Raw genomic sequence first — 12,606 nt, 5'->3', positions numbered from 1 at the left:
ATACATAGGATTTCTCTAAAAAGAAAAGAGTTAAGAATTAAATAGTATTGGGGCTAGTGATGCAGCTCCGTTGACAGAGTGCTTACCTGGCATGTATGAGCCTGAATTTGCTTCTGAGCACCACATAAACCAGGTCTGGTAGCACAGGCCTGTAATCCTAGCACTTGGGAGATGGAGGCAGAAGGATCAGAAGTTCAAGGCCAGCTTTATTATATAGTAAGTCTGGGGCCACCTTGAGCTATGTGAGACCCTGTCTCAACCAACCAACCAATCAACCAACCATCACCAGCAGCAGGAACTGCAACAACAAAACCCTGAGTGTAAACAATGCCCTGCCATAAGTTCACCACAACTGAAGCAAGCATACCTTCCCGCTGAGCTCTGTGAGGGGCCACGGTGAGTCCACCTTGAGGTATTTGGGCTTGTTCTAAGCCAGCCTCATTACTCTGTATATAATCACCACAAGCAGAGTCGTTCTAGAAGAGAAGATGATGTGTTAGTCTCTATTAGAGTAGAAATTTCTGAGTCAAGTCCTACCATCTGAATAATGACTGTACTAGTTACCAGTGATCAAACATTAAGGGAGAGAGACACCAAGTTTTAGAGTCACAAGTAGCAGTATCAATGTTCATTGTTATTTAACAGTAATAATCGTTTCAAACATTTACTTTCCCAGCTACTTTAACACACAAAATCAAATGTTGCTAATCAGAGCTGACAGTGGTGTCCATTCTATACCACATGAACCAGAATCAAAAGGACATATAAAATGAATGGTACACTTTATGTTAATTTCCCAAAGTAAGTGCATTGGTACTTTGTATGTTAATCACTATATAAAATTTATTTACTGATTGGTTTTAATGACAGTCTATCAGGATGCTCTGTTAGGAAAAAGTATTATCAACAGCACCATTAACACATACCAAATCTTTCTAAGAAGCACTATGTATGGATAGTTTACCATCAAAGTCAAATCACTCAGAAACTATTGGGAGCGCTGACCCTGAGTCCACTCGGCCCATTAGTAGTGAACTACAGGTGTGTGCCTCAGAGACTGAATGTTTACAATAATAAGCAGCACACCAAGCTTACAGCTCTCCAGAATTAAAGCTGTGTTATGTGTCTGTTTTTATTATAAGATGCTGGAAAAGCCAAACCCCAGAAAACAGCCCTGTCATTTCTCTGTCCTAACACCTTACCTCATCCTCTCACCCAGAACCTCAAAATACCACTTACATCAAGATCCCTTGTTTCAAGAGCCAAACATGGTAAATAACACACTGACTTTTTAATTGTGTAAAGAAACAACACAAATAGAGGACCTTCAACTTCCCAAGGATCTCATGTAAGGTATATCATCCTGCTGCCTAATGCCCCAAACTGGTCTGACAGTGAGTGTGGGATTCCAGCTGACAGCTCTACTTATGTGTATAAACTACATTAAGTACTCTTGGGAACTAAGACTTACATCTGCTTTCTAGAAACCTGAGGCACTAGGATTGTTTACAAAGAACCATGTAATGAGGTGAGCACAGATCTCTTCAGTGGCAACAGCTGAAACATTTGGGCCTCACAGTCTTTACCAACATGCAATATTATCGGTTTTTAACAATAAACTCGTATTTATCCTAACTCAGATCCTAAAATCATTCTTACAGTCAGCATTTGCCAGGGAGATTTTGGTAATTAAAATTTCAACACTGTTCTACATACTTTAAAAAATCAACAGCAACGATGTTGACGTCATGCGGACGATATGACTCAGTGGCAGAGTACCTGCTTAGCATGTGCAAGGTCTTAGGTTTCATCCCCAGCACCATAAAAAACAAACAAAAGCAGAATGAAGCATTCTAATCTTCTCAAATAGCTATTACTTCAAAGAGCCTTTCAGTTTCAATTACTTCTTCTCCTTTTTATTCCTTACAATTTTATTTTTAATTCCATGTCTGTATGTATGGGTATGTGCACGTGAGAACAGGGGCCTGAGGGGGCCAGAGGTAGAAGATATCCCTAGAGGTGGAGTTACAGATGACTTGGGTCCTCTGAAGGAGCAGTACGTACTCTTAACCACTGAACCACCTCTCCACCCTCACTCCTTTTCTTACAGCAGATTATTTTTCTAAGTTGGTTTAAGTTTAAAAACTATATACTTTCAAATGTAAACAAATGAAAAATATGCAACAGTAAGTTTCTACAAAGAAATGCAAATCAGAACCACAATGAAATCATTTTACATCTACCAAAATGGTTATTGTCTAAAATAGGGGGAGAAGAGTTGGTGAAGATGTGGTATAATCAATGCCACCAAACCAAACACTCTAGAAAGAGTAAGGCAGCAAATCTGTAACAAATATCTTAGAATAGTTCATTAACAATACTGCTTCCACAAGCATTATACTCAAACCACAGGAAAGTAGTTTGCTTCCCAACTGAAGTCACAAGTCTAAAAAGTTAATTTTAAGAACAAAAATGTCAGCCATGGTGGCACAAACCTATAATCCTAGCTGCACAGGAAGCTGAAGCAGAAGGAGCGTAGTTTCAAGGCCTGCCTGAACAACTTAGCAAGACTCTGCCTCAAAATAAAGCGAAAAGGGGCCAAAGAGTTTAAGTGTCAGATAGAGGGGCTTATGCAGCCCTGTTTAATAAATTAGGACCTAAGTCTATCAACCCATGAAATATCTGCAAATCATTTCTTTTTATCCCCAAGTCTCAGGAGTTTCACCAATACTGTGAAAATCATTCAGATTAAATTTAGAAATGATTTCTAAAGTTTACAATGAGCTATGGAAGAACATAATTGTGGAGTTTATTAGCACCAGATGTGAAAGGCTGTCAGTCAGGCTGTCTCCATCTTCACATGTCACACAATATGACATTCAGTGGAGGAAAGATGCCATGTAATCTGAGAACTACTGTTTGATGTCACTGTATATATAGGAACAACAGCTACCTCCCCCATTAAATTCTGGTTCCAACCTTTGTGGAAGAAATAAGCCAAGGAGAAGCTGAGAAGGACTTACTGCCTTTCTGTTCTCCCCAGCAGCCATGGCACAGGAGGCAAGGGTAGTCTAACCTTAGCTCAACCACAGGCAGTCTTGAGAACCCACAGCATCGTATCTTAATTGAGCTGCGACCGTGAAATGGACACATCTCAGAACAGGCATGATATGGACTTCTGCTACGACTGTGGCCTCTTCTTCTGGTGGCTTATTAACTAGCTCTCAGATGACTCAGCAAGCAGGTGGCAGAACTGCTACTTCAAAGCTTGGGTAAATACACCAACTACTGAAGAGAGTATCAACGACGATATGTACTCTGCCAGCACAGTCCACACCGGACAAAGCCACAATAGCTTCGTTATATGTGCACTCTTCTCAACATGAAACCTGGAGTAACAACGGCAAGCTATGCAGGACTGGAGGGAACAGGATGGCAGGGAAACTGTCACTATCACTGTCTATGTACCTTGGGGGACTCTGTGCACTTATTACTAATTTAAAAATTAAAACTGTTGATCTCAGTCCATCAGGTGGGGGGAACAGAATGTGTTAAACTGAACCATTAAGAAAGTTCGAGCACAATAATGCTGATACAGAAGCTTATGGTGAGAAGGAAGAGGGAAATCAGGGCAGCAGGTTTTACCCAGGAATTGGCCTTGATGTTTCCCTTGTATCACTCTTCATGCTTCTGCTCCTTCAATCTAAATCCTGCCAGCTATTAAGATGTCTACCCTGGACACAAGACGACAAAGACACAGGAAACCAACAGATAGTGAGTCCTCTGTTGTACCAGGAACAAGGAACACGGACCAAGGGTTGCTTCGCTCCTGTGCCAATTTGATCCCCACAGCAAGATGTTCCGGTGAGGTGACAAGAACAATCTTAGGAGTACAAAAGGACCTAGACACACACACATGCCCCCCTAGTCCACACCTACGTTCCAACTTTATCAGAAGAAGCCCAAGGAGTCCGAAGTAGGAAGCCAACTAAACTCAGAGCATTGGCAGCACAGGTACCACCGCCACCAGGCCTTCTAGGCCCCCCAGCAGAGCCACAGCTCCCCCCCACTTCAGTCCAGATGAGTTCTTGGCATCACGTAGACATTTAAGCTTATAAATTTTAAGGGGGCCTTGACCATGATACACAGACAGTTAAGTGTGTACAGTTTGGGGAAATTGTATTAGAATTGGACACTTAAGCACACCTGTGAGAACAGCCACTTACTCCCCATCAAGGGAAACAAACCATTTCCCTAAAGCAACAGCTTTTCTGTTCACCACTGCACTGAGAACCTCATTTCAGATGGGCTTGTTCTCAAGCAGTACTTTGGTTCACACAGCCACACTTTCCCCTCCAGGACCATTTAAAACAAAAATCCATTTTGTTGTAGAAAACTATCCCAATTTAGACGGTCTTAATAATAACCATAAAAATGCCACATGACTTCCCAGAGTGCTCATTTCAGTGACCAAAGTCAAGTTTTTCACTTTCTAAGCACAAGCATTCCCCATCTCGGCCCTCTGCCGCTCATATACACACCACTGTGGAGAGCAAACATGGTGGAGACCCTCTACACAGTCAATCACCCAAACAGTAAGACAAGTTCAGAACTAGGACCTCTCCTACTAGTAAACCACCACTTCCAGAGTGCCCCCATTTGTGCATCAATACAAATGAGACCAAAAAAAAAAAAAAAAAATCACTGTTCAATGCTTCCGGTCTTAAAGCAGTACTTTAATAGCTATATTTGAAAGCAAAGCTTAAGAAATTATGACTGTGCAGATTATGATACAAGAAATGCTGACAAAAATAAATAAATAAATAAAAACGGAAAATTTAAAGACCTAGCAAGGAAGGTCAATTACATAAGCTTAAAATAATAGTAAGAATTCTAGAAGTACCCACACTTCAAGAAAATATATGTCCTAGTGGAATTCTGAATTGACAGACTCTCAGAAGACTGGTAATCCAAGAACACCACAGGAATGGAGACAGCATGAACCCTGACTTGAATGAAAGGCAGGATGTGTGAACAGAGAATGGGCAGCTGGGACTTTAGTTAAGGACCTATTAAAGCCCAGGGTCCATCAGTCACTGAAAGCAAATGTAGTGTGACTAAAGGCTGATTTACAAAGATGTATCTGGTGGCAATGCCCAAAAGTGAGGTGGGAAGCCAAAACCAAAGGACTAGTTTGGATATTATAGTAGATACCTTGCATCAAGACCCAAAAGAACAAGGCATCAGTCCTTCATGAGCAGGATAAAGAGGAAAGACAACGAGGGGCCAAGGTACAGCATGGGGACTGAAGTACAACAGGAGCACTGGGTGAGTCTGGAAGTTCTTTGAATCAGTAAGTGCTATTATTACTTAATTAATGTGTATTAAGTTAAAAAGAAGTGGCAGTTGGCCTTCAGGGGGATATACAGCACAGACTCGAACACAGTTATCAGCTCCCATGCAAACTGGTGACAACCCAGTCCTTTAATCTGACCTTCAAAGCCTTCTGTAGCCCAACGCTTCTTACCTCTCCAGATTTCTCTTCATCCACCACAATTCCTGTGCTAACCAATCTCTGACTAACCCGTGTTATTTCATACATTTTCCTCACGTCACACCCATCTTCAGGACAGTTACACAAAACAAGAGGAGGACAGCTTGATCTTATGGTGGGCACTGTGAAGCTTGGAAAGTGACCTTTTCAAAATCTCAATGTGGACTGGAGAGATGGCTCAGTGGTTAAGAGCACTTACTGCTCTTGCAGAGGACGGGGTTTGATTCTCAGCAACCACATGGCAGCTCACAACAACCTCTAACTCCAGTTTCAAGGGATCTGATGCCCTCTTCTGGCCTCCAAGGACACTAAGCACACACATAGAACCCATATATACAGGCAGTGAAACAAAAAATACACACATAAAGTAAGACCTCAGTGGCACTACTCCTGGATGAGCACAAACACTGCTAATGAGCTACACAGCAGGGAATTGAAGGTCAAATACTCTCTAGAGCACAGGAACAAGAGGAAACGGACCCAGGGCTGCGTTCCACTGCCTGTAACAAACACTCCACCAACAGCAACTTCCCTTTCATGTTGATTGCTTACAAAGACAAACCAGAATTACCACAGGAGCAGAGAACTCTATAAAAGCACTGTCACACAGTGCTCCATCATGAGAAATAGAGCCGGTACCATGAAAAACATTGCAATATGGTCTCACTATAAAGCCCTGGCTCCCTCACACTCACTGCTTCAATCCCAAACACTAGGATTACAAGCATTACAAGCATGAGCCACAATGACTGGCTTTGAGGGGGAAAAAAAGTTAGCTTAACATTTCTCAAGGAATGGAAAATATTAGACAAGCTAAAAAAAATTATACAATAGCTTTGATGCAGAAATGCTCTTAAGTACGCAGAGATCCTAACCTGTGCTCCGAACTGACGAACTATGTAACTTAACCAAACTATAAAATGGCTTTTTTTAGTACAGGCCAGCCTGCCTAAGCCTCCTGAGTTGCTAGCTTATAGGCATGCACCACCATGCTTCACTCCAAATAAATTTAAATTAAAATTTCCTAGTTAAATGTGAAAACTGATGAAAAATATAAGTAGATTACAGATGCACAGGAGTTAATAACTAACTCAAATTATGTATTTCCTTCCATTTATAGTCTCAAATTCAACACTTAAAGAAATGATTAGTAAGAGGATTTCATCTTTGGGGTTTTAAAAGATTTTTTACAATGTAAGTATTAAGAAAACAGTTTTCCTAAATAAACCTCTCTCAAATACTATCTTTTCAACTATGTAACCTTCTTGAAAACAAAATACTATCTTTTCAACAATGTATCCCTCTTGAAAACCAATCTATTCAGAATCAGAGCAATAAGAATACAAGAGCACTGTACTTTGTGGGTTTTAAGTATTAAAAACAAAAAGACCCCACTTTCCTGAAAATAAAAAATCATGATGTAGTGTTCAAGAAAACTACACTAGCCTAAAAATGTGTTCAAAATAGTATGTAAATTATTTTGCAACTTGCTACTTAATCCGATCACCACAACCTCAAAACGAAGTCACTCTCCGTTTCATAGACAATATGAAGCTCAGGTTTAGGTTGGCTGACTAAAGTCCCTGAGCTGGGAAGGCAAGTCCCCTCCCCTTAAATGGCTTTTATGGAGCATGCTCTCCTGCCCCCCTCCTCTCTTTCTCCGTCTCTGAGATCTCCACAGAACAAAGGTGCAGTGCAGGTGTGGAGGGGTCTTATTAGCTGGAGGGAGAGCACTTGCTTCCTTCTACACCTCCAGCATCCCAGGAGAAAGATCACTGCATAAGGAACCATGTACTTATCTTGGTAATTATCTGCCAACTAAAATAATGACTACTAAAAAGTCTCTTCCAACAGAGCTTCTATATCACAGCTGCTGCTTTTATTCTTTGCTGCAGCCAAGCAGACCAAATGATAACCAACGTGGTTTGCTTCTTACACCTTTGCATGCCTAGTTAAGGGATAAACCTCTAAAATCAGGCAGTGCATGCTCATGAATAGTTTGAGTGCCTTTAATCACCCAGACACAGGAGCATACCTGTCTTTTCAATGAACTAATACTAAAGCTAGTATCTCTAAAGCTACACTGGGTTTTGTTCCTAAGTCTTTATGGTTTACCTTCCTAATAGCAGGAAAGACTTATGTTTAACATCATGTGTTTTCAGCTATTTTCCACTTATGAGAACTCCAACAAAGAACTATACAAGTTTCCTAGGACACTGTTAGTAAGTATTCCTACTACTGTTCCTTGGCCTATTTTATTTGTGAAATCACATACGAGTTAATGGCTGTCCACTGCAGCTGGGAAGAAAGTGAGATTTATGTGCAAGTCTCCTAAAAGGAACACCAATACTGAAATTTTAATACTAACAGAATTATCCAAATCCCATTTTAAAAGCTATGAACTGTCACTTCTAGGAGTAAAACCACACTGTACTTGTTTCTCTGATATGGACTAGTGTGCACACTCTGGGGATAGCTTGGGGACTTGTCACCAAGTACTAACACAGCTCATAATAAGACACTGTGTGCTGGACTTGATCGCCTTCAGGCACAGAACTAATATAAAGCTGGCATTAAAGCACATGTTCTACCCATAAATGTCATTAGCTTTAAAAAAAAAAACAACAAATCCACTATATAGTTATTAGGTACAATTCTAAAACTAGGTTCAGTATTCTAGACCAGTATACTTTAGCAAAAAAATTAAGAGTTCATTTTTTTTCTTCATCCATTGAGGACAGGTAAACACACTTCCCTTGGTCACAAACACTAATAAAAGGCAAATATGGTTCTTCAGCAATGAGAAGCTGCATACCTGTAACCGAAGTTACTTCCGGGGCAATTAAATGCATCCCCACGAACTTCCCCTTTCCCGGTTATCGGGTCTAAACCTTCACCAACCTTGGGCCCACGTGGTTCTCCACCTCCACCACCGGCCGGGCCGCGGCTCCGGGCCAGGGCGGGGCCAGCGCTCGTCACGTGGGCTGCGCGGCCGCCATCTTGCGGGCGGAGGAGGGGCAGCGTGCCTGGCCGCGGTCCGTGGGCCGCGACCGCGCGCGACCCCAGCGCCCTCGGGCGGGCGGGCCCTGCGCCCCGCCAGCGGCCGGCGCGCCCAGCCTTCTCCCCGCGGAATCCGCCCGCGCCCTACCGTGCGAGCGCTTTGGTCAGCCAGCGCCGAGCAACAGCTGGGCTGGACCGCGGGAATCCGCACGTGAACCAGCCCACCTGCACCAGCAGCCTCAAGAATGACAGCCTGAGAGCATGGAGGTCCGCTCAAACGTCAAGGCCGAACCAAGCGTCCGGGAGGGCTTGGAGACCGACCACACAGTAACTCCCCCACTTCCAAAAGGTGGGATCTTAGCATTTTCAGCAGACATAAACGGCTTGTTCACCAACCCTAAACAACTGCTGGAGAAATACGCTCAGCATACCACCAAGTGCTAAGCAATAGCCCGTGTCTCGTGTAGCACATACAAATCCCTGTAGGATTTATTCCCTACTCCCACTTCCTGAGAAGTGATGATGTGCTGAAATTAATGGCAGCATGCCCAATCTTTGTCCACTCCTCCCAGCATTCACTGGTGGCCAGAAAAGGCCATGCTCTGCAGTCAAGATAAAAATCTCATTACTCTGATTAGCACATACCTATCCCCTCAGTCTGCTTTACAACACTCACTTTAAAAGCAAAGGAAGGAGACTCCTGGCAGTTAAAATCCTGCAATCAGTAATGTACCTGTGTTGGTATAGTGTAAGTGCAATGATGTAAATTGTTCCATTGTGGGGCATTTTCATCGGACCAAATTTAAGGTTATCTTTATATTGTCTCAAGAAAGCAAGTTAAAACATTTGCACATTGATCCTGAATTCATGCTTTCTTCTCTAAATTTAGCAGCTCAGTGGCGTATCTTTTCAGGCATATTTAGTGAGTAGGCTTAAGGGTGAATTAAGCTTTTACCATTACTACACACACGTGTATGCTGGTAATAGAAGATGGTATGATTTTATAATCACCAAGAAAATGCACAGTACTAGCTTTAGTACATCTGGCTTTTGTAACATTTATAATAAATCATGAACTTGTCGCTTCACAAAAGCGTCGTGGATAAAATGAAGAACCTGGCCTAGATTGTCTCTAAGGCCTTTTGAGATTGGTCCTAAATGCCCTGGGTCCCTGAGTAATGAGTCTATCCAATCATTACTGAAACACAATGCTCAATTTAAGTTCTAGGATACTGAATGATTTCAGATACATGTTAACTTTCAAGCAAGGAGGGAAGGGAAATCACCCTTCTTAAAGTGGAAAAGCATGACATCCAAATCTATACCTTTCAAAAGAGCTGATCCACAAAAATAAGATCTTAATCTAGTTTTTACTGCAACTGAAACCTATCACCACCCTCCATTAAATCGTATCCTTACGCAGTTTACGGGGCCTAAATTGCTTTCAAAACTGTAAAAATTCTTTCATGTTTGCGACAAGTGGATTCCTATGTACTAAATGTGGTGTTTTAATAACTCTTTTAGACATCGTTCATGCCTATAGTAAAGATCTAAGATCACCAGACCCAAATCTGGAAGCAGAAGTCAAGCCCCCTTAGGAAAGCTTACTTGGCAGTTTTGTTAAAGGCTTGGTCAGGCGATCCTGGGATCTCCTTTTACCCAGTTGACCAGTGTTAGACCTAGGTCGGCCAATTCATACATCTCCATAGACCCCCCCCTCCCCAGGGAATAACAAAGTTCTGAGTAGAGGCCAAAAGACCTATTCGAACTTTTTTTTAACTGGTACACACTAATCATTAAAAGTCCCTTATGGCATAGGCAAGGTCAGTATCCTGGGAGTGCCAAGGGGTAAGGCGGTTTTAAGCAGGCTGACAGACTAGACCACCCAGGGCTAGACTGCGGATGACAGGCCCCTCTAGCGCTTCGTTTTTCCCTTGCACCTAGCGCCCACAATGCTCAAAGCCCAAAACGTTCCACAAGCCTCCTCATCCGAGGTCTCGAGTCAGGGAGCTCCACGTTTTCCGTGGCAACTCGTGCACGTAGAGACTTCTAGAGCATTCTGTTATGGCGGGTGGCTTGTATGTGTATGCGGGTGACTGGAATTGAGCCGCCCAAGAAAATGAGAGGGCTACCCCGGGCCGAGGCGTGGTTATTCCAAGACACCCGCAGAGGCTGGGGTCGGAGCTGGATTCTGGGGGCTCCGAGGGCGCGGCCGCAGCCGCGACCGCACCGCCACTCCTAGGCATCTCTGAGTGCCTTACCTGCGCCCCGGAGCCCGCAAAGTTGCACGGCTCCACCTCCGCGTCCTCGGGCTCCACGCGGAGCGCGCTGCGGAGCCTCTCCAGGTGCTCCCTCAGGGTGACCCGCTGGTGGAAGGAGAAAGCCGGGTGCAGCGAAGCCATGGTGAAGAGCAGCAGCAGTTCCTCCTGGGCCCTGAAGCCAAGCCCGCCTCCAGTCCCCAGCTCGGCACAGCCGCCGCCTTCCGGGCCGAGGCCGTCCTTCTCCGCGTCCTGCTCGCCATCGCCACCCGGCTCGTCCTCCACGCTGCCCCGCGAGCCCTCGGCCCCAGTGGCGCGCAGGCTCCTGAGCACCGCGTCCACCTGGGGCAGGAGGCGGTGCAGGCGGCCGGCGGCCTCCCGGTTCTCCGAGCCCAGCAGCGCCAGGTAAACGATGAGGCGCGAACGCACGGCGGGATCTCGGAAGTCGGACAGCGACCCTGGGTCCGAGAGGCCGTTGGCCTTGGCCTCGGAGTCGCGCAGGTAGTGGTAGTCCTTGCGCGCCAGGTCCTCCAGGCACGAGCCGAGAAAGCGCAGCTCCAGCGGGTTGCACAGGTCCAGCAGCCCGCACACGAACTCCAGGCGCTGCGCCGAGCCCAGCACCAGCCCGAACCACTCGTACACCCGCTCCTGCTCGCGCAGCGCCGCCGCGTGCCCGCCGCCGCCCGGCATGCCCGCGCCCGCCGTCGGCCCGTCAGCAACAGGCGGCTCGAGCCCCCGGGGCGGCGGCGACGGCGGCGGCGGCGGAGGGGGGCCCCGCGACAGGCCCGTGGGCGGCGGCGGCGGCGGCGGGCGGCAATCGCGGCGGCGGCGCAGCGGCGCCTTCGCGCCCGGCCTCGCGTCCGCCTCGGGCTCCTCCGCGTCGGGTGGCGGCTCGCTGGGGTGCGTCGACTTCGGCGGCAGCTTCATCCTCAGCATCCTCGGCTACGGCGGCGCGGACATGCGAGCGAGGGAGCGGGGGCGGCGGGAGGAGCCGAGAGCCCGGGCGGCGGCACGGCCGTCAAGAACGCGGCCCCTCCATGCCGCCGGGGCGGGCCGGGGGCGGGTCTCGCCGGCGAGGGGGGCGGTGGCCGGCCGGCGTCGTCGCCCCCGGCGGGCGGCGGGGCGTGCCCGCGGCGGCGGCTCCTCCCCCGGGCGCCGCGCCTGCTGGGCAGCCGGGTGCGGGAGGAGCAAGCCGGCGAGCGCGACCTCCTTCCGCCTCCTTCTCCGCACTGGGCAGGCGGCGACGGCCTGAGCGGTTCCTTCTCGAGCCAGCGCCGGCAGAGCGGCTTGGGGAGGAGGTGGAGCTGCGGGGCTGGGCGGAGACGCTGGCGGGCGCCGCGCACTGCACTCAGCCAATCAACGTCCAGAGTCGGCGTGACGTAAGCCCCGTTCCTCTCCTGGGAGCCGCCCTCTCCGAGAAGCCACGCCCAGCTGAGGCTAGGCTGCCGGGCTGCGCGGCTCCCGCGCGGTCCTAATGCTGGGTGTGTTCCAGCGAGCTGAGGACTTGAGCTTGGGACCCGGGCGGGGTGAGCTCTGCCGGAGCGGAGAGATGTGTGCGACGTTCACGTCGGAGGAGAGAAATCGGCTTGGCTTTTCTTGAGGCATCTGGCCCTGTCCTGGCTGCTGACCATGTCGCGTCAGCCGCCGCCCGGGAGCAGGACCAGTGGGTTCCGCCTGGTGGACTTGGCGAATGTGAGCCCCGGAAATTCCCACATTCTAAAACTTTACCAGGACCTTCGGTGTGCACGCCGGGACGCAGACCCGGGAGCTGGGCTGGCGTGTGAGCGGTCTGGT

The 12,606-nt window shown here is 47.2% G+C and overlaps 1 protein-coding gene across 3 annotated transcripts in view; it reads right to left on the bottom strand.

Moving 5' to 3' along the window:
* Zcchc2 (zinc finger CCHC-type containing 2) overlaps positions 1-11,861 on the bottom strand; it is a 48,305-nt gene extending 36,444 nt beyond the window's left edge. For all 3 annotated transcript variants that reach the window (XR_009383347.1, XM_059281151.1, XM_059281152.1), the window contains exons 1-2: positions 10,816-11,861; positions 368-476 (exon numbers count right to left, since the gene is read on the bottom strand). Coding sequence is in view for 2 of the 3 variants with exons in the window: in XM_059281151.1 (XP_059137134.1) it covers positions 368-476; positions 10,816-11,748 (1,042 nt within the window). In the remaining variant the exon portion in view is untranslated. The remainder of the gene's footprint in view (positions 1-367; positions 477-10,815) is intronic.
* Between the last annotated feature and the right edge of the window lie 745 nt (positions 11,862-12,606).

The sequence above is a fragment of the Peromyscus eremicus genome, chromosome 15 (assembly GCF_949786415.1).
Source record: "Peromyscus eremicus chromosome 15, PerEre_H2_v1, whole genome shotgun sequence".
Classification (NCBI taxonomy): domain Eukaryota; kingdom Metazoa; phylum Chordata; class Mammalia; order Rodentia; family Cricetidae; genus Peromyscus; species Peromyscus eremicus.
The sequence above is the reverse complement of the archived record's forward strand: the minus strand, read 5'-3'. Positions and strand labels throughout refer to the sequence as shown.